Raw genomic sequence first — 25,127 nt, forward strand, 5'->3', positions numbered from 1 at the left:
CCGGCCGATTTTCCTGGTTCCTCCCCATTTCGTTTATCGGGCACAGGGGCGGACTGACCATTTGGAAACTCGGGCACTGCCCGAGGGCCCGGGGTCAGTAGGGGGCCCCATGAGATGCCCCTGGTACCTTTTTCATAGGCTTTTTTGAGTTTGGGCAAGGATATAGGGGCCCCATGATCCCCTATTGCCCGGGGGCCCCATGAGTTGTCAGTCCGCCTCTGATCGGGCATGCTGGAAAAGTAGGGGGCCCCATGAGATGCCCCTGGTACCTTTTTCATTGGCTTTTTTGAGTTTGGGCAAGGACACAGGGGCCCAATGATCCCCTATTGCCCGGGGGCCCCATGAGTTGTCAGTCCGCCCCTGATCGGGCATGCTGGAAAACTCGTGAAAAATGACTGATTTTCAAAATCATTGGTAGCACCATCAGATTACAGAATGAACGATGTTATCAATTTTCGATTGAAAAATCGTTCAGAATTCGACCCATGTCTGGCCTGCTTTAGTGACTGTGACCATCCCTTCCTTCCACTGTTATCATAAACATAATGGTGTGAATACAGCCTACAGTCATTATTTCGTACTTTATCTGTGTCAGGGGCGGACTGACAACTCATGGGGCCCCTGCACAATAGGGGATCATGGGGCCACTGTGTCCTTGCCCAAACTCAAAAAAGCCTATGAAAAAGATACCAGGGGCATCTCATGGGGCCCCCTACTGACCCCGTGCCCGAGTTTCCAAATGGTCAGTCCACCCCTGGACTGTATTTTTTAAAGGTGATTTTCATACTTTACCCACATTTTCTGTTCCATATTGTAACTGCTATACTTCAGATACAGTGTATTATTTCATATTATAAATCAAAGAAGTACTATTGCAATTTGTTGTTAGCCCTAAAGATATAGACTATAAGACTAGTGTACTGTATATGACTTTTTTCCCATTAAATACAAAAATGTGTTTAATATATTGTGTTCAGGGGGTGACAAGCAGTCATCTGCTGAGCTCTCTAAAATGTTTTTTTCTGATGGTTCTGTCTTCAGTCTATTTATAGTGTCAGTCTTGCACAAGGCTAAAGCGAAGTTCACAGCAATCAGTTTACCTTCCATTAACCTTTTCCAAAGTTCACCTGTTAAATTATGATTTGCTCTATACATTTTTACCTTTCCAGAAAAAAAAAAAAAATGTTTCCATCTTCAGAAAAAAAAATGAAGAAAAACAAAACAAAACATGACATTTTACTAAAACATTCCAAATATAAATCTTTGATATACAGGAAAATGAAAAGAAAAGAGAAGGAAACATGAAAATAGCACATACAGCTACAAGCCCCAGTTGCCTTTGGGGTATGCTCACCTATAAGTCCTCATGCACACAGGACATTTTTACAGCTGCTATTTTTGGCTTTTGGCGTTTTTTTCTACAGCCAGTAAACTCCCCAGCATGTTATCCTATGTGCCCATGTACATATAGACTGTAATCAGCTGTTTTTGGCAGGGGCATTTTTGGCTGGAAAAAACCTCAGAACTAGTGTTTTTTTTAGCTGTAAAAATGCTCTAACGCAGAAAAACATGGCAACACGCGGAAAAACATGGCAAACCAGCATTTTTGGACTTTTTGTTTGCAAAATAAAATTGGGGGGGTTAAAAAAATGTTAAAACAATTGCTAAAAAATGCAAACTCCAAAAAACACAGCACAAACGCTGAAAAACTCACATTTTTAACGTGACTTTACACAGCTAATGTTACCAGTGTTATTAAAACGCCCTGTGTGCATGAAGCCTAAGAGTTATGTTTTATGGACAGATTGGCCACATGCATTATCAATGGGTAGGCTGGGTCCATGGGATGGGGGAACTTATGTCACCATGGAAGAACTGTCACATTGTCCACCATGTTTTGTTGGTATCACCATTGGTTAGAAAAAGAGAAAAAGGGGCAGAATCTGGATACCAGATGTTAAAGTGGTTGTAACAGCTGAAAGGGTTTTTTTTTTAATCTTAATACTTTATATGCATTAAGGTAAAAAAAACCTTCTGTTCCGGAGGTTCCCCCCAGCCCTCCCTTATACTTACTTGAGCCTGATCTCAATCTAGCATTGTGCACAAGAGCAGTGACGCTCTCCCTTCTCGCTGGGCTGATTGATAGCAGTGGGTGCTATTGGCTTCCACTGCTGTCAATGAATTTCTGTGACAAGGGAGTGGGGTGGAGCCGCCCTGTCTGTGTCAATAGACACAGACAGGGAGGCTCAGGAATGAGCAGCTTTCTATGGTGGGCACTCGCTGAAAAGGAGGAGCCAGGAGCGTTGGCAGGGGACCGGAGGAGAGGAGGATCAGGGCTGCTCTTTGCAAAACTATTACACGTTTGTTATTTTTATACAAAAAAAAAACAAAGCTTTAATATCACCTACATTTTTTTGTATTGGTTATGCACATTTTCCTGCACAGATTATGAAACCTGATTTCCTGCTTGCGTGATTACCTTTTTTCCCCTATAGACTTTACGGAACTTTGGTTAAAATTCCAGGCATTCCACCACTGTCCTTGGATTTACTGTGGTCAGTTTTTCTTTGTCGGTGGGAATCTTACAGTAAATGGCTAAACATTTTTGTGTACCTGGTCATCACAACTACTCTATGGCCTAAAGTAAGTAACTCAAATTACTGAGCTCTTATTTCCATTAAATTGGGTACTGATAATGTTACAGCATACACATACATTTTAAACAATTGTGCACTTCCAACCTTACAGCAACAATTTGGGAGAAGCATTTTTCAATTTTGCAACAGAATCATAAAGACATGGTTTGAGGAGTTTGAAGTGGAGGATTCCAGTAACCTGCACAGAGCCCTGACTTCAACCCTATGAAGCCTGAACACACAAGTACTCTTTTGGCTGAATTGGCATAAATTACCTCAACCGCCCACCAAAATCTTTTGGAAAGCCTTCCCAGGAGAGCAGAGGCTGTTATAGCTACATGGGGGAGGGGCAACTCTATAATAATACCCATGGTTTTGGAATGGGATGTTCAACATTCTCATGTAGGTGTGATGGTCAGGTGTCCACACATTGACCATAGAGTGCACCAAGAGTGCTACACACCTGGAATATTTACCGTATTGCAGGTTTTCTCCTTTTTTGCAACACTGTGACTCACTCAATGAGTATAGGAAGCCCTACCATTTAGCCTACAGGTTTGAATATTTTATATATACATAGCTACACAGGCCTACCTTGAATCACTATGTACAGTGGGGCAAAAAAGTATTTAGTCAGCCACCAATTGTACAAGTTCTCCCACTTAAAAAGATGAGAGAGGCCTGTAATTGGCATCATAGGTAGACCTCAACTATGAGAGAAAAAATGAGAAAAAAAATCCAGACAATCACATTGGCTGATTTGGAAAGAATTTATTTGCAAATTATGGTGGAAAATAAGTATTTGGTCGCCTACAAACAAGCAAGATTTCTGGCTCTCACAGACCTGTACCTTCTTCTTTAAGAGGCTCCTCTGTCCTGCACTCATTACCTGTATCAATGGCACCTGTTTGAACTTGTTATCAGTATAAAAGACACCTGTCCACAACCTCAAACAGTCACACTCCAAACTCCACTATGATGAAGACCAAAGAGCTGTCGAAGGACACCAGAACCAAAATTGTAGACCTGCACCAGGCTGGGAAGACTGAATCTGCAATAGGCAAGCAGCTTGGTGTGAACAAATCAACTGTGGGAGCAATAATTAGAAAATGGAAGACATACAAGACCACTGATAATCTCCCTCGATCTGGGGCTCCACGCAAGATCTCACCCCGTGGGGTCAAAATGATCGCAAGAACGGTGAGCAAAAATCCCAGGACCACACGGGGGGACCTATTGAATGACCTGCAGAGAGCTGGGACCAACATAGCAAAGGCTACCATCAGTAACACACTACGCCGCCAGGGACTCAGATCCTGCAGTGCCAGACGTGTCCCCCTGCTTAAGCCAGTACATGTTCGGGCCCGTCTGAAGTTTGCTAGAGAGCATTTGGATGATCCAGAAGAGGATTGGGAGAATGTCATATGGTCAGATGAAACCAAAACAGAACTGTTTGGTAGAAACACAACTCGTCGTGTTTGGAGGAGAGAGAATGCTGAGTTACATCCAAAGAACACCATACCTACTGTGAAGCATGGGGGTGGCAACATCATGCTTTGGGGCTGTTTCTCCGCAAAGGGACCAGGACGACTGATCCATGTACAGGACAGAATGAATGGGGCCATGTATCGTGAGATTTTGAGTGCAAACCTCCTTCCATCAGCAAGGGCATTGAAGATGAAACGTGGCTGGGTCTTCCAACATGACAATGATCCCAAACATACCGCCCGGGCAACGAAGGAGTGGCTTCGTAAGAAGCATTTCAAGGTCCTAGAGTGGCCTAGCCAGTCTCCAGATCCCAACCCCATAGAAAACCTTTGGAGGGAATTGAAAGTCTGTGTTGCCCAACGACAGCCTCAAAACATCACTGCTCTAGAGGAGATCTACATGGAGGAATGGGCCAACATACCAGCAACAGTGTGTGCCAACCTTGTGAAGACTTACAGGAAACGTTTGACCTCTGTCATTGCCAACAAAGGATATATAACAAAGTATTGAGATGAACTTTTGATATTGACCAAATACTTATTTTCCACCATAATTTGCAAATAAATTCTTTCCAAATCAGCCAATGTGATTGTCTGGATTTTTTTTCTCATTTTGTCTCTCATAGTTGAGGTCTACCTGTGATGCCAATTACAGGCCTCTCTCATCTTTTTAAGTGGGAGAACTTGCACAATTGGTGGCTGACTAAATACTTTTTGCCCCACTGTATATAGCATGCATACAGTTGTAAGAAAAAGTATGTGAACCCCTTGGGATTACGTGGAGTTTTGCATGAATTGGGCATAAAATGTGCTCTGAATATCATCTAAGTCACAACAATAGAAGAACACAGTCTGCTGAACATAATACTACACAAACATTAGATGTTGTCATGGTTTAATTGCACATAACATGTAAACATTCACAGTGCAGGGAGGAAAAAGTATGTGAACCTTTGGACTTAATAACTGGTTGACCCTCCTTTGGCAGCAATAACCTCAACCAAACGTTTCCTGTAGTTGCAGACCAGACCTGCACAACGATCTGGAGTAATTTTGGACCACTCCTCTTTACAAAACTGTTTCAGTGTAGCAATATTCTTGGGATGTCTGGTGTGAATCGCTCTCTTAAGGTCATGCCACAGCATTTCAATCGGGTTGAGGTCAGGACTCTGACTGGGCCACTCCAGAAGGCGTATTCTGTGCTGTTGCAGCCATTGTTTTGTTGAATTACTTGTATGCTTTGGGTCATTGTCCTGTTGCATCACCCATCCTCTGCGGATCTTCAGTTGGCGGACAGATGGTAGTACGTTTTCCTGCAAAATGTCTTGATAAACTCTGGAATTCATTTTCCCATCAATGACAACAATCCGTCCAGGCCCTGAGGCAGCAAAGCAGCCCCAAACCATGATGCTCCCTCCGCCATGTTTTACAGTGGGGATGAGGTTTTGATGTTGGTGTGCTGTGCCTTTTTTTCTCCACACATAGTGTTGTGTGTTCTTCCCAAACAACTCAATCTTGGTTTCATCTGTCCACAGTATATTTTGCCAGTAGTGCTGTGGAACATCCAGGTGCTCTTTTGCAAACTTCAAATGTGCTGCAATATTCTTTTTGGACAGCAATGGCTTCCTCCGTGGTGTCCTCCCATGTACTCCATTCTTGTTTAATGTTTTCCTTATTGTAGATGTGTCAACAAAAATGTTAGCATGTGCCAGAGATTTCTGTAGGCCTTTAGCTGACACTCTGGGATTCTTCTTTACCTCATGCAGCATTCTGCGCTGTGCTCTTGCAGTCATTTTTACAGGACGACCACGCCTAGGGAGAGTAGCAACAGTTCTAAACTTTCTCCATTTGTAGACAGTCTGTCTTACCGTGGACACATGAACATCAAGGCTTTTGGAGATACTTTTGTAACCCTTTCCAGCTTCATGCAAGTCAACAATTCTTGATCGTAGGTCTTCTGAGAGCTCTTTTCTGCGAGGCATGGTTCACATCAGACAGTGCTTCTTGAAACCAGTAAATCCAAAACAGGTGTGTGTTTTTTAAGGGCAGGACAGCTGTCAGCAACACATCCAATATCATCCCACTGATTGGAGTCAAGGTTGGCTCACTCCTGGCTCCAATTAGCTCTGGGAGAAGTCATTAAGCTAGGGCCTCACATACTTTTTCCTCCCTGCACTGTGAATGTTTACATGTTATGTGCAATTAAACCATGGCAACATCTAATGTTTGTGTAGTATTATGTTCAGCAGACTGTGTTCTTCTATTGTTGTGACTTAGATGATGTTCAGAGCACATTTTATGCCCAATTCATGCAAAACTCCACGTAATCCCAAGGGGTTCACATACTTTTTCTTGCAACTGTATATGAATGTTTTGCACTAAGAAACAATATATATCTCAGTGTTAAAATTATATAAACATCACATATCAGATAAACAATGTAAATACAATGTGTGTATGAAACAAAGTCTTTATATACAGAAACAGAAAAGTCCATATGAATGAAGAAAAAGTCCCATCCAATATTGACCAGTGCAACTGTGTGAAAAAATGTAACCCATCCAACTATTGTGAAGTGTCAGTGACCAATACCTTCACCCAAAGTGGTTACGGGATGCACGCTTACCCGCTTGCTTTGGCCATCTAATAATAAGGATGGTCAGATAGAGCTTAATAGATTATCTTCCAATGTGTGCTCATACAGCAGCCTCGATAGTGTACAGAGGTACCGCTAATGGACAGGAACAGATCCACCCAGTATGATCTTATCATGTAAGGCCAAAGAAGGAAGAGAGCTTCTCCATAGTGCAAAATCTTTTCAAGGATTAATTTATTTCATAAAAATATACTGACATTTGTTAAAAACAACATGCACATGTAAATACACAAAAGCCGGCATCAATACACCGTTCCCCAGACCTTGATGATGTCAGTGCGTAGCTCCGTCCGACATGTTTCGTCATCACTTTTTTTGTGTTTGCTGCTGTTTATAGTATTTCTTCAGGATGAGCATGGGCGCACGGCTATACATATATTTAATTATGTATATAGCATACTTGACTGATGCCCCTGGAAGCTGGAAATCACTGAAGTAGACATCGCTACTCAAGGTATCCCAACTTATTCCAGGTCCTGTGCTAAGTAGGACACAGGCACCATTCAGAGAATGCTTTGCATTTTCCTAATGTATGCAAAGCAGTATCTGATTGGATGAGGTGGACAGTATGATGTCACCTCTTTGCCTCTGCAGCTTGTTCAGTCAGAGAATGCTTTGCATTCATTCAGAAAACGCAAAGCATTTACTGAAAAGTGCCCCTGCTCTGCAGTTGACCTGTGTTCTGAATGCAGCTGGCCAGCCGCTCAACATGGGACCTGGAAGCAACTGGAGATCACCGGAGTAGTCGTGTCTACTACAGTGATTTCCTGCTTCCAGGGACATCGGCCAGGTATGATCCATTCCATTGATCCTAGCTGGATCAATGTAACATTGTATAAAATATCCATACCTGGAATTCATCTCTAAGAGAGTTAGAGCAATCACCTTAGAACAGAAGCAAGTAGGGTTCTGCAATTGGAGATTGCTAAAATTTAATGCAAAATTCAATTGCAATTTTGATTGCTAAAATCTTTGCAAAATACACACAGTAACTGGTCTTGGGGAGGTTTATTTTCTTCTCAACAGAAGTGGAGTTTCACAAATGATCTGCTGTTCAGATTGCTAGAAGACAAGGTTTCATAATACCAGGAAATGTACCTGCTTTGCAGCCTCGCTCATCGCTTCCATCTCCACAGTCATCAAACTGGTCACACTGCAGCTCTGATGCGATACACTTTTTATTACCACAGGTGAACTCATCCTTCTTGCAAGGTTTCACTTTCTGCTTTGTACCTACCAAATTTTAGGAAAACAAAATAAATCACAATTAGCCTTGCATGCTCATTAAAATGCAGCCAGCATGTAGAGCCACTGACCAAGAAGCAGAAAGTTCCTCATGCGTTTCAAATATAATTGTTTCAGAACCTAATTTATGGCACACATAAACTTTCAATTAAGACTTCAATTAAGGTCAATTATGTTTTTCACCGAAGGTTCCTCTCAGATTAGGTTAATTTAGTCTCAGAGCTGAGCAGGGTAAATTCTACGTACCACAGTGAACCTCATCAGAGTTATCGCCGCACTCATCCAGTTCATTGCAAATCTGCGTTGTCCTTAGGCACACACGGTTGTTGTGGCAGCGGAAAGGCCTTGTCGGTGGGCAGGGAAATTTGACTTAGAAACAAAAATGCCACACAAACAATGTCAATGTTATTTTTAGAGATAACAAAAAAGAAACATGTAGCATTTCATAAATACCAACATCATAAAGCAGCTCTAGATTAACAGCTAAAGTATAGCTTAAGCTCAAACTTTTTAGTTTTGGATAAAGTAGGTAATGGTAATTAAGATTAAAGTAGTGGTAAAAAGGGTTTTTTTCTTTAATAAATCTGTATCAATAAATTCAGCACAAAATAATATGGTTCTTTCAAAACCAATCCTGAAACACTTACTTTTATGTACATATCAAAGCTGCAACCTGGAATCCCCTTAGTGCACACATATTGCTTCATTTACAGCCATTGGATTCCCCTCATCAAGACTACATGTCCAGTAATGTATAGCTCCATCGCGCATGCGTGGTGCTTAGAAACCACATTCAATAAATTATTATATGGGGGAGATTTACTCAAACTGGTCCACACAGAATCTGGGGCAGCTGCGCATAGTAGCCTAATCAGCTTCAAACTTCGGCTTGTTCAGTTAAGCTTTGGCAATAAGCCCCCAGTCACACCGGGTGCGACTTGGCATGCGGTTTGCATGCCAGGCGACTTGCAAATCGTATGCCAAGTTGCACCCTATTGTCCGCTATTAGAGCGGTCATATTAGTGCAGTTCCAACTTGGTTGGAGCCTCACTGATTTCTAAAGTAGTGCATTCACTGCTTTTGTTGCGATTTGCATAGACATCTGTGTCAGCTGTCTTGCAAATCACAATGAAATCAGCAGGTCACCCGATTTTTAAATCGTGCGACTTCACTGTAAGTCGCACAATTTCAAAATCGGCTTTGATGTAAAACCTGGAAGATAATTGGTTTCTATGCAGAGCTATACCAAGAGTCTGTACTGTAAGTTGAAAAAAACAAGTTTTGACTTTAGATGCTCTTTAAGAACAAATTTGGAATACACATAAAAGAAGTATTTAATTTAACCCAGAAAACTGAAAATTAAAGTAGAGTTCCAGTCTTTTTTTTTTTTAATCACCCCCTCCCCCCGACAGTCACAGCTTATGCCATGCAAATTGGCATAAGCTGCATATGTTATCGTTCTTTTGCATGTTTTTTTTTTATTTACTTACTACTTCCTCACAATCACATACTCATCCATCTTCACTGTAGGCAGCCCAGCCGCCCTTTCTTCTGGGATACGGTGAAACTGGTTACCCTACATGCACCTCCCGATCTCGCGCCTGCACAGTGTGAAGACAGTGCGGTTCATTTGTTGGATTGCAGTGGTAGAGGTTTCCACCCCATTGTTATGGCAACATTTCAATCATCTCGTCGAAACATCCCTGTTTCCTAATAACATTAGGTTTTGCTATTAGGCATCCCTAGGACTCCTGGGATAGATAACGCCAATATCCCCCATGGCTTTAAGTACCATCTCTATGCTGATGACACACAAATCTATCTTTCTACCCCTCAGCTCACCCCTTCAGTCTCCTCTCGCATTACTAACCTGCTAAGTGACATATTAGCATGGATGTCACTTCACTTCCTCAAATTCAATCTTTCCAAAGCTGAGCTCTTAGTATTCCCCCCAGCCCGTGCCCCCTCCCCTGACTCCTCCATCAAAATCAATAACACAATCATCAGTCCCTCCCCTCATGTCAGGGTACTAGGTGTAATCCTAGACTCCCATCTGTCCTTTCAGCCCCAAATCCAATCACTGTCCAAACCTTGTAGACTTCACCTCCGCAACATCTCCAAGATACGACTGTTCCTAACCTCGGAAACCACTAAGCAACTTATTCACTCCCTTGTTATATCTCGCCTCGACTATTGTAACTCCCTCCTCATTGCCTGACCTCATCGCAGGCTATCCCCTCTTCAGTCTATCATGAATGCTGCTGCCAGACTCATCCACCTTACTAACCGTTCTGTATCTGCCACCCCTCTCTGCCAATCCCTCCACTGGCTTCCCATTGCCCAACGGATAAAATTCAAAACATTCACAATAACGTATAAAGCCATTTATAACTCTGCCCCAAATTACATCATCGATCTTGTCTCCAAATATCACCCAAACCGTACTCTACGCTCCTCGCAAGACCTCCTACTTTCTAGCTCCCTTGTCTCCTCCTCCCATGCTCGTCTCCAGGACTTCTCCAGAGCTTCCCCCATCCTCTGGAACTCTCTACCCCAATTTATCAGATTATCGCCTACTCTGCTCACTTTTAGGCAATCTCTGAAAACCTATCTCTTCAGGGAAGCCTATCCTGCCCCCAGCTAATAATGGAATCTTCCACTCTTCCAACCAGTCCATCCCCCACAGTTACTACCTTTTGTACCACTAGCCCCTCCCTCCTAGATTGTAAGCTCCAAGGATCAGGGTCCTCCTATCCCTCTTTTATTGAACTGTATTGTTCCTGTATTGTCTCCCGTTATATTGTAAAGCGCTGAGAAAACTGTTGGCGCTATATAAATCCTGTATAATAATAATAAGCCCAGAAAACCTAGGGAATTGCCTAATGACGAAATAGCCAAGGCGGCCAAGACCGGAAGTGGAGACTGGATTGATGAAAATAAGGTATGTAGGGAAAAATATTATATATAGCCAAAACGGACTGTTCAGAGGGTGGGCACCTGTCACAACCTTCAAAACATGTAAAATACCAACTGTGATAGAGCGTGGGCACCCTGCTGTGGCATCTGCAAGTACTGTGTTTATTTTCAAAATTAATTTCTGTATGCCTGGAAGGGGGACTTAAACTCCAAACCTAGTAAACTAACCCTTGATGGTTCATAGTTCATCTTCCAGTGCTAAGCCTAAACCCCTCACCAGTTTGTGCATTGCTTTACGACATGAGGACAGACAGTACAGTTACAATACAAATCAATACAGGTGGAATCCGAAAGCCTTGCTATTTAGAGCTTACAATTTAAAAGGGAAGGTCAAGTAATATAAAAGGTAATAACTGTGGAGGATGGGCTGATGGAGAAAATAAAAGTGCAGTTATTATACAGGGACAACATTGGCTTCCCTGAAGAGAAGGATTTTCAGGAATTGTCGTACGTGGACAAATTGACAGATTGGGGTAAGGAATTCCATAGGTTGGGAGAGGCTCAGGAAAAGCCCTGGAGGTGACCATGGGATGAAATGACAATGGAACTAGAGTAGCTGGTCTAGGGAGGAACAAAGAGAATGATTTGGTTGGCATTTTGAAAGTAGGTTAGTGATGTAGCCGGGGGTCGAGTTGTGGATGGCTTTGTAAATTGTTGATAGTTTTTTTAATTGAATTCATTGCTGAGTGGAAGCCAGTGGAGGGAATGGCAGAGAGGGGTAGCAGACACTGAAAGATTGGTAAGGTGGATGAGCCTGACAGCAGCATTTTTGATGGACTGGAAAGGTAATCCAATGAGGAGGGAGTGGTAGAAGTTGAGGCAAAAGATGACCAGGGAGTGAATTAGGCGCTATGTGGTGTCATTGTTTAGGAAGGGGTGTATTCTGGAGATTGCATTTAACAGTTCGATACCATAACCTAAGTGGACAGTATGTGGGAGTTGCACTTTGGACTGTTGTTTGCCAAATGTGTTGCCTGGACCACGGAGCCAGGTTCCCCTTCAGGTACATAGATAATGACTTGTGCCTGATCATTTCCAGTGTAGCTAGTTGAATGCTGTAGGTCTAACAGGTTCACTTTTATTTGCATACTTATGTGATCACTACAACCCAACTATGATTTAATGCTGTATAGGATAAAGAGGAAAATGGCATTGCTTTTTATGTACAGTCTATGGGGTTGATTCATTTTGCAAGGGAATTTTTACTTTAGTTTAGTAAATGAGGTGAAAATTTACTTTTCCAAAGTACACCCAATCACATGCAAGAAAAATAAAAAAAAAATTGTATTTTTGCTTGAACATGATTGGATGAAGGAAGTCAGCAGAGCTTTTCCTCATTTACTAAGCTAAGGGAAAATAACTCTGGAAAGTGAACAGTCTGGCTTTAGTAAATTAACCCTTTATGTCACTCACCTATCACCTGCCTACAATACCAAGGAATGTCTCTACACTGGGAACTCAATCAGAAATGTCTCCAAGCTCATTTAAGCCTCCTCCCTTCCTTTTATATTGAATGTGCACGCTAAAAATTTAGCTTGTCAGTAAGTGTGCCTGCTGTGGAAGTTGATAGAAAACAAATATTTCAAGCAGCTATGCTATCAAAAAGAAAATACATTTTTATTACTCTTTAAGAAAGGCAGACGTGCACTTAAGGGTGTTGTACATCTGTCTTGAGTTCTTTAAAACTATTTGGGGTTTTTTGTGCATCTGTCATGCCGTACAGGTGTGCCACAATAGCATTTATACCTGAAAATTATCCAAATGTATCTATAGACATCCACAAAATTGAAATCTATTGTTCAACTGGATCTGGATGACCCAGAGATTATCTGAAATCTTATTTGTGTTGTACTGTATTTGTGCCTGCTGCAGATCATACATCTGAATTCAAGATTTTCTACAATGGATTTACTAACACATTGAAAACTACACTTTAAAACACAGAGCACCTCAGTAGTCTAAGGGCTTGCTCACTTGTGCTTTGCTTTTTGAACAGTGATCAGCATTTGGATCACGCTTCAGAGACCATTTGACAGGCAGTGAGGAGGGGATGTCGTCTCGCCGCCTGCTTTAACCCTTTGAGTCCCAAGCTAGTAGAGTTTCTAAATGTTAGTATTTAATCACCATGGTGTTTTTTATTTTTTGCACTATAAAGAAAAAAAGAGCAAAAAATTAAAAAAAAAAGTTTTTCTTTGTTTCTTTTATAAAATTTAACAAACAAGAAAATTTTCTCCTTCAGCGATGTGCGTTGATGAGGCTACACTTATAGGCAGTACTGATGGGCACTGATGAGGTGGCACTGATAGGCAGAACTGATGGGCACTTATAGGCAGAACTGATGGGCACTTATAGGCAGCACTGATGGGCACTGATAGGCAGCACTGATAGGCACTAATAGGCTGCACTGATGAGGCAGCACTGGTGGGAATTGATGAGAAGGCACTGATGATGCTGCATTGATAGGCAGCAATAATGGGCCCTGATATACGGCACTGATAGGCAGCACTGACGGGCACTGATAGGCAGCACTGACTGGTGGCACTGATGGGTGATTATCAGTGTGACACTTGCTGGTTATCAGCAGCACTTTCCTCAAGCTGTCACACTGTATTTACTTTGTGATCAGCTGTGTCATTGGACACAGCTGATCACATGGTAAAAGGCTGCTGTGATCACAGACAGAGCCTGGTGCGCCTTGCTGTGGGAGCATTCTGGGAGGACGTCATATGTTACAAGGCACTATTCTCCCCACTGGCACAAACAATGGGACACCATTCCTCCTACTGACACCAGTGATGGGGCACTATTCCTCCCACTGATACCAATCATGGGGCATGCTTATTCCCGGGGATATTCCACTCACAGTTGCCACAGTCTGGACCTCTCAAAGTCTGAAGGACAGTAAACTGGCCCTTTGTTTGGAAAGTTTGGAGACCCTTGATATATAATGTAGATTGCTAGACCTTACATTCATCTTATTCTTCCCAGCCAAGATGACCCATGAAAGGAACCTATAAGATCCAGCAGAAGATTCTAAGTATTTTTCTGCGCTTGGAGTGGCCAAGTAAACATTTGCACTACAATTACCTTGTACAATATGAACACGCTGTAGGACTTGCCTTTTTTCAAGAAGTTGTTTTGGTTATATCAGTCAATAATGTATTATGTTATACAATGTTTTCAAATGTTTTATAAAAAAAGACATTAAGTACTTTGTTTTGCTAACTTCAACTGGGTCCTTGATGTTCTTAAGCCATAACTCAATGGTGACAGATAATAATATGTGCATTTTAAAACAGTTACAGTTAGGGTCAGCTCTAGTCTTGGGTATCTCTGTAGAGTCTTAATGCTTTTATGACTCAGAAGCAAGACTTCTCTGTCAGTTAGTATCTTAAATTTTGATATAAATAAACCCCAAACCTTTCAAAATTTTAGTTCTTTATATCAGTCCTTTAAACAAGAGACCTCTAGCAAGGAGGGCACTGGGTCAACTAGTGTGAGTTGGTCCTGAATATGAAGATAATACTATGTTTGAAAAAGTTAAATGAAGCTCCTCATCATCTAAAATCAAACCATGTCATACAAATCATTTGATGTACTGTCAAAGACAGAATTAGTCAGGCAAGGGAATGATTATAGGGAACCGATTCCTGTCATCGGAGGTGGTATAGACATTGGAGCCTGCAACAGAGTATCTGCTATCTTTCTTTCCCTAATGGAATCCTTCCCTCGCTGGCCTGTAACACTACAGAATGTCACTAATGAGGGAGTAACAAGAGAGCTACATCCTGCTGGTCTGGTTAACATCTGGGGATTGTGGAAGTGATTGCTTAGGAAAAGCTAAGTGGTGTGTTAGTAATTCTTCCAGTGGCAGAATTGTTCATCTGACATGGCTCTTAATAAACATTGCCATTACCTACCTTTATATTACCCTATTGCTCTTTTATTTTCTATGACAGTACTGGTGCTCTTTAAAGCTGAACACTAGTTGTAATTTTTACTGTATAAGCATGATTATCCCCCGCCTGAGGAATTGCTGGGGAAGCTGACAACCAATGTTGTAGTCGGTGCTACTACAGTGATAGCAGTGATCGTCTGGGTCCTGTGCTATTTTTTAAATAAGGCATTCTCTGATTTGACAAGGTGAAGATGTAGGCCTATGTTCTAAATTCACACTGGAAAAATACCATTGTAGGTCCAGTTCACTTCTGCTTTGTTCAAATGGTTGCCAGTCAAGCACTGATTACGGGGAGCTTGCACCCCCAAAATGTGTGACCTCTTAGCAATGGTTTGGTGCTTCAATTTCACTTCTTGTTACATAGTTGCACAAGGCGTTCTCTGATTTGACAAGGTGAGGATGTAACAAGAAGTGAAATTGAAGCGCCACACCACTGCTAAGAGGTCCAGATACAATGTTACCAACCAGGTTTCTGCCAAACAACCTGTTGACAAGGCCTATGCTTGAAATTCACACTGGAAAAATTCCACTGTAGACCCAGCTCACTTCTGGTTTGCTCACATGGTTAACAGTCAAGCCCTGATTACAGGGAGCTTGCACCGTCAAAATGTGTTGGCTACTTTTGGGATTGTACCTCTGAATTTTAATGGAATCAAGTTGTATCTTAGAAGTGGCGTGACATGTCTCATTACATTATACTACAAGCCAAGGAGACTGTGAAGATCCTCTGGGGTGTGGAAACAGCCTGCCCAGGAACCAGATCATTCACACCAACAGAAATTCCTTAAGAATACCAGTAAATACAACCCTACGGGTCCAGTGCTATCTTTCTACTTTCCACAACTTGACAAAATGGAGAGTCAGGGCAATAATGTCATGATTTCCACCTCATCCAATCAGAGAATGTCTTGTTTCCATTGAAAAAATACGAGGCATTCTCTGACTGGTTGCGATGCCATGTGAGTGACCCCCTGTGGTTACTATGCAGAATGGAAGCACAGGACCTGGAAATGCCTGCTATCACTGTAGTGGTGCTAACTGCTACATTGGTTTGCAGCTTCAACAGCAAGATACACATACTTCCATTGTTCTAAGCAATGTAACTATGCCACAAATATCATAACTAGAGTTTAGCTTTAATCCAGTTATGTACCACCGATGCTGACCACATACAACCCCAATTCCAAAAAAACTGTCATTTCTAATTTTTAGGGACTCTAATGACTGGCATAGTACCACTGGACTGGTATAAGGCCAATGTGGTGCCAATATTTAAAAAGGGATCAAAATCTTTACCAAATTATTTTAGACCTGTTTAGAACTTCTATAGTTGGGAAGATACCGGAGAGTTTACTAAAAGACCACATGGATGAGTTGTCGCTAGAAAAAAATATTTTAAGCAACAGACAGCATGGATTTATGAAAGACAGAAGTTGTTAAAAAAATCTGATTTCTTTTTATGAGGAGGTGAGCAAAACCTTGGACAGAGGGGTGGTGGTGGACGTGGTATCCTTGGACAGAGGGGTAGCGGTGGACGTGGTATACTTGGACAGAGGGGTGGGTGTGGACGTGGTATACTTGGACAGAGGAGTGGTGGTGGACGTGGTATACTTGGATAGAGGGGTGGCGGTGGACGTGGTATACTTGGACAGAGGGGTGGGGGTGGTATACTTGGACAGAGGGGTGGCGGTGGACGTGGTATACTTGGACAGAGGGGTGGGTGTGGACGTGGTATACTTGGACAGAGGGGTGGCGGTGGACGTGGTATACTTGGACAGAGGGGTGGCGGTGGACGTGGTATACTTGGACAGAGGGGTGGCGGTGGACGTGGTATACTTGGACAGAGGGGTGGGGGTGGACGTGGTATACTTGGATTTTGCAAAAGTGTTTGACACGGTTCCCCACACACAGCTAATGTGTAAGGTAAAGTCTACAGGCTTGGAAACATCCGTATGTAAATGGTTAGAAAACTGGCTGAAAGATCGTATTCAGAGAGTAGTGGTTAATGATTCATACTCTGAATGGTCCAGGGCTGCCAGTGGTGTACCCCAAGGTTCAGTGTTGGGACCCTTACTTTTTATTATATTAATAAACTATATAGGGTCTCGGATTAATAATCCCATTTCAGTCTTTGCAGATGACACCGAGCTGTGCAGTGGAATAACGTCCTTCCAGGATGTCTTCAACTTACAAGCCGATCTTAATGCACTGTTTAATTGGGCAACTATGTGGCAAATGAGGTTTAACCACTTGCCCTCCAGAGGATTTACTCCCATTCATGAGCAGGCCTTTTTTTTGTGATACGACGATGGATTACTTTAACTGGCAAATTGCACAATCATGCAACACTGCACCCAAATTAAATTTATGTCCTTTTTTCCCACAAATGGATCTTTTTTTTCGGTGGTATTTTATTGCCTGTGCGTTTTTTATTTTTTTGTGCTTTAAACAAAAAAAAGACCAACAATTTTGAGAAAAAAACTATATTTTTTACTTTTTGCTATTAAACATGTCCAGTAAAAAAAAAATAAAAAAAATGTTCTGCTGAGCAATCGGATCGCAGCCAGAGTCCACCTCGTGTGAAAGGAGCCTTAGGCCTGCCATACATGGGTTGATTTTTGAACGCTTTTCATTCGAAAATCAGACATAAGAATAATCGGCCGCTTTTCACTCTGTCAGTGGGGCAATGGCACGGGTGGTTCCTCCCCATTTCTTTTGTCGGGCATGCTGGAAAATTGTGAAAAACAACCGATTTTTTAAATCAATGGTGGCACCATCGGATTACAGAACAAACTATGTTTTCGATTTTCGATTGAAAAATCATTCGGAATTCAAACCATGTATGGCCTGCTCTAGATGCTCTTTTAACCATTTGCCGCCCGCCCTATGGCCGAATGGCGGTCGGCAAATGTCATCAGCGTCCCGGGTGGACGCTATATGGCGTCCTCCCGCACATGCGCACTTTTCGCGCTTGTAGAGCCACGCAGCGGCGCGATGTTACCGGCCGTGTACCTCGGACATGGCCGATGACAGATCTGAGTATCGGCCCTGTTGCCGGTACCATGTGACCTGCTGTGACCAATCACAGCAGGTCACATGACAGTTGTATACAATGGATGGCTTCATTCATGTCATCCATTGTATACTAGTGTCTAGCTGTGAATGGTCACAGCAGGTCACATGCACATGTCATGTGATTAGCTGTGGCCAAATCACAGCTAAGCACAAAAAAACAAAACAAAACAAAAAAAACCTGAATGAATCGATGTCATTCAGGTAAATGCTTTCTTATAGCAAAGTAATTCTTTGCTATAAGCAAATTGTGTAAAAAAAAAAAAATATTGATCACTTCCCCAAAGTAGTACAATGTTACTATGATAACATTGTACTACTTTGGACATAGTGAAATATGAAATAAATCTTAAAAAAAAGAAAATTTTTTTTATTAAAAATTAAAAATATAAAAAAATAAAAAATATTTTTTTTTTCTTCATACTGTCACCAGTCAGTGTCCCTGATCACCACCATGCCAGTTATATGATGACGCTGTACTGCACTGGTGACAGTATGTAAAAAAAAATAGTGAAAATAATTTTTTGCATATTTTCATTTTCCGAAAAATGACAAAAAAAATACAACTTCAAAAAACTCACCACGCCTTTTATGAAGTACGTCGGACTTTCTACTCTGCAAAAAGAGGTCATTTGGGGATATCTGTACTGTTCTGACATTCTTGGACCTCAAGAAATTAGATTGGCTGTCAGTACTTCAGGACTGATCAATATTCAGATCTATACCATAGTTTGTGAACTCTATAACTTTCCTACAAACTAAAAAATACATCCTAATTTGGGTTATTTTCACCAAAGACATGTAGCAGAATACATCTCGGCCTAAATTTATGAAGAACAATTATTTATTTGCAAACTTTTATAATAGAAACAAAGAAAAACGTGTGTTTTTTTTCAAATTTTTTGGTATTTTTTTGTTAATTTAGCAAAAAATAAAAACCCCAGTGGTGATTAAATACCACCAAAAGAAAGCTCTAGTTGTGTGAAGAAAATGATAACATTTTAGTTTGGGTACAATGTTGTATGACCGCGCAATTGTCATTCCAAGTGTGAGAGCGCTGAAACCTGAAAAATGGCCTGGGCAGGAAGGTGTAAAATTGCCCGGTATTGAATTGGTTAAAACCCAATCATGTTACTGACCTGTTGTCAATTGACCTAATTAGCTGCTGAAAAATGTTCTTCCAGCTTTTTCTTGTTAGTACCACTTACTTACAGCCCCAACTTTCTAGAGACATGTTGCTGCCATCAATTTTAACATGACCTTATTTTTTTCTTGAAATTGTACATTCTCACAGTTCATACATTTGATTTGTTTTCTATTTTCTATTGAGAAAAAAAAGATGAGTTTATGAAATTTGCATATCATTGCATTCTGTTTTATGTAAATTTTACACAGCATCTGAACATTTTTGGAATTGGGGGTTGTACATAGCAATGTATGAGCAATTTCAGTCCCTTTCAAAAGTCTTTTGATTGCATAAACAGCCAGAGAGATGAAAGCAACTGATTCCATTTAAATTATGAAATGATGTTAAGTGTTGGAGGTAGGTTGCCCTTGATCCGTTTGCATGTTTTACAATTGAAAGCAGATTGAAAGAATTGATGTTGCTTTTGAAATGGCTGTAAACATGCATGTAATTGTCAAATCGTTCACAAAATTCAGCTATACAGCTACATTGTGTACACTGTCTGGGAAACTCTTCTGCCAGAAAAGTTAAACAAATTTGTAAGTTAGTAGACTAACTTGACACTTTACATACCAAGTTTAAGTAGACTATAGAAGAGACTGACAATGTAAAGATTCTGTTTTTTGGGAATTCAGAAAAATCAAACACAAAAGATGACAATAAACTGTGCCTCAAGAGCAATTGACTGATGTTAATACCCAATATAAAAACATTTAGATCCACAGATTCTAATTCATGTCATTTGTTCCAGCATATTGTTCTATCACAAATCCAATCAGATCACATTGTTTTCACTTATTTCATCAGCCTTTGTGAATTGTTGCGTGTCTGTATAATTTGTAAATAAATTACAAAGCAAACATCAAAGATAATTGCACTAATTTCTTTCCCTGGAGTGCACATTTCCATTTTTCTGAATGATTGAATGAAGTTTTGTTGATCAAAGGTAGGGGAAAAAATTCCAAAAAAAAAGAAAAAACATATACAGTATGTGACTTGCATCATCCATTTTCAAGTAAACCTCAAAATTGTGTGAACTATAAGTGTGGGATATCTTTACTTTTCCTAGTTCCTAGGATCCATTTATTAAGGTCACAAAACATTTCATTTTGGGGTCCCTGTGTGGCCATTGGTCTATGCTTCTGCAAATTAAGGCTTTTTTTTTTTTTTAACTGCGAGTAACCAGTGAGCTGGCTTTCCTTCTGTTTTCCATGTGGAATGGGTTTTGCTTAACTGTAAACTTTAAAAGACTAATGCCATCATCATTGGCCATCAAGCCCAACTCCTACCAAAACTTTTTTTTATTCTATTTAGTATAAAGTGGGGAAAGCGTAGCATCTTCTTGCTTTTATTGATGTCTGTGTCCCTGTTGAACAGATTTCCTTTGATGTACTGGTTTGGTGATAACCCTGTTATACTCTAATGCACAAGCTTGAAGGTGAGACCCTCTGGCCATTTTTTTAAACTAAAAAGACAGTTTTCAATGGAGTTTAGCTATTTGAACACCACATCATATCGAATATGGCAGCTCAGAGATCTTTTACCATAGATCCTGTCTTTGTAACTTGGTTTGGACTTTAATAGAACTGGCAACTAAATTGACCAATGTGACCAAATTTATAATTTTAAAGTTGTTTTGATCTTTTTAGGCAGATTACTGTAGACATTTAAATATACAATTTACATTTAAGAATCTGATGCGCTCATTATCACATCCAATTTTGTTTGACAAACCAATAGCTTAGACTCAATACAAATTTACAAGGGCACATCTACATCTCAAGAAATGGGATAAATATTTGCCTTACAGGATCCACATGGTATACAAGAGAAAAATGTAACTTTGAAGTGTTACTGCCTTTGAAACCAACCATTTTATAGCTGATAATTAAATGAGACCATGTGGTTCCTCACAAAAAGCTAGGGTGTGTTATTGTGATTATTTAAGTATGTCTCTCAATTAGTTAAACAATATATGCTGAAAGGACAGAGTAGGCAGGTAGATGTAGTTCTGATAACAAAGGCTTTTAGCAGCTGTAAAGGCAAAATCTAGACTTGTGGGCCTGCATTTTCTTTGTATGTATGTTAACATGGTAGTTTTAGAAGGTTAAGATGATGGAGTGACAGACAAAAGAGAAATTTTAGGAAAGACCTAACTACAAATACAAGATTATCGCATTAGCTTTGGATAGCATCATCTAGTAGAACACTTTTGAATGGGACATCTAGATTTTTCCAAAACCTAACTCACAAGTGCTTTAGTAATAACATATACAAAGAGGATACGCTGACGACCATAGTAGTTGGGTTTAGTAATCCCCATCAAAAGTGCAATAAACTGAACTCTGCATCAATCTTATAATCAACCCACTTCTGTTGTGTTATATGGTTGGTATATTTTTAAAACCAACAATCTTGACCCACCTGTTGACCAGCTCTGTGGACTACTCTAGGGACATGGACAAAAATAAATCTGACCTGTTTCAAACCTTCCCTTATCCAAAACTAAAAAGTTTGAGTTTTTGATATATTTATTAACTAATCTGTGACACCACTTCATCATTCATCTGTGGGTACCAGGCAAATTCTGTTTTGCTTGGAGATGGGCTGGATAAGAGTCTAGGACTCTACAATCAAGTCTAGAACTCTATGATCATGCACCAGCAGGAAACAAAAGATGTTAGACTAGTAATTGTACAAAAAAATGTTAGACTTTATTGAGTCAAGTGATGAAGACATCTCATCACCTGCTTACTTCTTCTGAGTTGTATAAAACACATAAATTTGTTATAACGAAACTTAAAGTGGTATTAACCCCCTCACCCCCCAAAAAAAATGTATTACATTGCAGCTTACCAATTCTTAGATTAGTTTTCTATTTTAAGGCGTGATTTCCTTTATTTTCACTTGGTGATCTAGCCAGTATGCCTGTTATGTTTACAACTTCATTTACCAAACCAAAAAAAAATACTTGATTCCCCCATCAGCCCAGTCAGTGTTGATGGCGGAATCCCTCCCACTGAGCCATTTTGTTTTCCTGGGGCAGGGGTAACACGGAGAGAACACAGGGAGAACATAGCATAGTATAAAAGCCACTACCAATAATCACATGTAAAATCTGAATGGCTGGTTGTACCCAAGTTGATTGCTCGATCAACTAGGATACATTCAGCCTGCCCGTACATGGTTCGAATCTTGGCTGGCCCTTGTTGAACTGGACAAGATTTAAACTGTCTATGGCTGGCCTTATACATAGCTAGGGAAATGCCTCTATATACATAGATGAGAGGGGGCATGTGAAGTGTGGTGTCAACAGTGCAGAGATTCTATAAGCCCACAAATCATTGCCACCACAAATCAGGAATTATAGGTGACTGACATATTGCTCAAGTAATTTGTTAATAAATAAAAATTTTATATTTAAACAAAGGGCACAGAAACAGTATAGTAATCAATAGGAAGGCATTCCTTTTTTATGACACTTTAAGACAAGAAGTGTGTTACTGACCTGATTAACAGGTAAAAATATTGGAAAAAAGCCTAAAAATTAAAACTAATGCAGCTCCCACATTCAAAGCAGAAGTTCACCCCAAAAGGGGAGTTTGGCTTTAACCCTTCCTTCCCTCCCTCTTCTCCCACTTTTGGAGGTTTGTTTTCTTTTTAAGGAGTGGGTACCTATTTTCAGCAGGTATCCACTCCCCCTTCCATTCTGACTTCCAGGAGATCAAAGCAGAAGTTCTTCCACCATCCCTGCCTGCAACCTTCTGGGGCACGTCATTGGTCCCAGGAAGCTGTAAAACAATTCATACAGTGCAGTGCGGCTTGCACATGCATGGTGGGAAGCCAGCTGTGAAGCCGCAAGGAGTCACAGCCGGCTTTCTTTCATAAACGTGCTGGTGCCTGGGACCCTGAAAACCCTGGGTGAGGATAAGGCTGGATTCCTGGACAGGTAAGTGTCCTTTTTTAAAAGTCAGCAGCTACAGTATTTGTAGCTGCTGACTTTTAAAGTGATACTAAAGTTTTTTTTTACATAACAAACATGTTATACTTACCTGCTCTGAGTAATACTTTTGCACAGAGCAGCCCTGATCCTACTCTTCTCGGGTACCCTGCCGGCGCTATGGGCCCCCCCCCCCCTGGCGAGTTCCCTTAGCAAGCTTCATGCTCGCTCCCAAGCCTGCCCTTCTCCGTGTGTCCATAAGACACACAGAACGGGGATCAGTCATCCCTCCTCGGTGTATGTGATGTACAGCAATGTGAGCCAATGGCTCCAACGTGAGCCAATGAGGAGGCAGAGCACTGGGAAAACAGTCACTCTCGTGCACATTGCTGGCACAGGATTGGGCTCAGGTAAGTTAGGTAAATTAGGCGGGCTGCAGGGGAAGCTGCATACTGAAGTTTTTTTTCTCTTCATGCATGGAATACATGACAAACTTTCAGACTTTACAACCATTTTAGTTTTTTCCTAAATTTTCTTTCTATAAGGACTGGTAAGCTGCAATATATAACTTTTTTTCGAGCTGAATACCACTTTTTAAGCCAGAAATATATGTCTGTCTTTGTCATATCAAAGAGATTGATTCATAGTGTACAGCATAGGAATAGAATAAAATTTGAATGTACATACCACACATTTCAGGTACTTCGTCTGAATTATCCCCACAATCATCTTCACCGTCACAAAGCCACAGATGAAGCTTGCAAAGAGTATTATTACACAGAAATTCATCTGCTCTGCATATATTCTCCCCTTCAATAAAGAGAAACAATAGCATGGATTATCATTTCCTGTGGCGGCAGAAAACAATGAGACATGGCTGCAAACTACGAGCGCAATTCACACAGAATAATTGAGCTGGCATACTGTAAATGATGAATGTAAAGTGTAATTGGAAAACAGCTATAATACATCGATAAAATCAGATGTTCTATAAAAAGACCAAATATCATTTGCGCATGATTTGTGATGAATAAAAATCCTTACTTGCTTTGTCTTCATGATAGTCCAGCGTTATACAAATGCAAGAACGGTATAATTATAAATAAATGCTACCACTCTGATGTCAATATAGTGATGTCATCAGGCTTATTTACGAGGCACAGCAAAAACCAATAGCTATGTGAAAAATACAGCACTCCGTATTAACCAAAACAGATTTTATATAGTTTTCTTGACTGGATTAAGGTGAAATTTTACTGATTGCTCTAAACTGCTGACATTGTACACAGTCTTAGGATATTACTCTGGCATACAAAACAACACTTTTGTTCACAAGTCTGCAAAGTTGGAGTTGTGAGGAAAAATGAAGGTATCTAGGTAGGTCCCCTCAATAGCCTCCACACCTCCAACACTATGATTCGATGGCACAATATTTCAACAGCGGCCCATTTCCAAGGGCAGTCTGAGTAGTAAAGGTGCAATAAAAAGGCATATCCTCTTGTTCCCTTGAGAATCTCATGTATGATTCCAACCCAATCCCCTCAATGCCTTAGAGGAGTCCAGGCGGTTGGATCCGTCATATATACTATATATGGTGGGATTGCCCAAAAGTGTGAAGATTATGGACTAGAGTTACTAACTGCTTTACATAGTTACAGATAAATCATTTTGGAAGGGCCCTTATGCTCTGACAACCTGAAGAATGCACCAATATCCAATTCAGGTTTGTTATTCACATTCTCAGCAAAGAGGGTAACAGCAAGAGCCTTGAAAACCACAACTTTTCCATTGGCTGAAGTCAAGCACCGAGTCCCCCAGGTAATGATCTTTGAAAAATTACCACCCACCACAATGATAAGATGGATACGTGTTGGAAAAAATGGGAACCATGGATTGAGTCCTACATATCACACTATTCCAATCCAAAGTCACTGCTTTTCTAAGAGGGTGGAAGCAAGAGGCTTCTGCATA

The 25,127-nt window shown here is 40.8% G+C and overlaps 1 protein-coding gene across 1 annotated transcript in view; it reads right to left on the minus strand.

Moving 5' to 3' along the window:
- LRP1B (LDL receptor related protein 1B) overlaps positions 1–25,127 on the minus strand; it is a 2,076,109-nt gene that overhangs the window by 147,021 nt on the left and 1,903,961 nt on the right. The window contains exons 72-74 of the mRNA XM_089653623.1: positions 23,844–23,966; positions 8,271–8,393; positions 7,878–8,012 (exon numbers count right to left, since the gene is read on the minus strand). Of these exons, the coding sequence (XP_089509749.1) occupies positions 7,878–8,012; positions 8,271–8,393; positions 23,844–23,966 (381 nt within the window). The remainder of the gene's footprint in view (positions 1–7,877; positions 8,013–8,270; positions 8,394–23,843; positions 23,967–25,127) is intronic.

The sequence above is a fragment of the Staurois parvus genome, unplaced genomic scaffold, assembly GCF_062004578.1.
Source record: "Staurois parvus isolate SC_StPar_1 unplaced genomic scaffold, SC_StPar_1.0 ptg000716l, whole genome shotgun sequence".
Lineage (NCBI taxonomy): Eukaryota > Metazoa > Chordata > Amphibia > Anura > Ranidae > Staurois > Staurois parvus.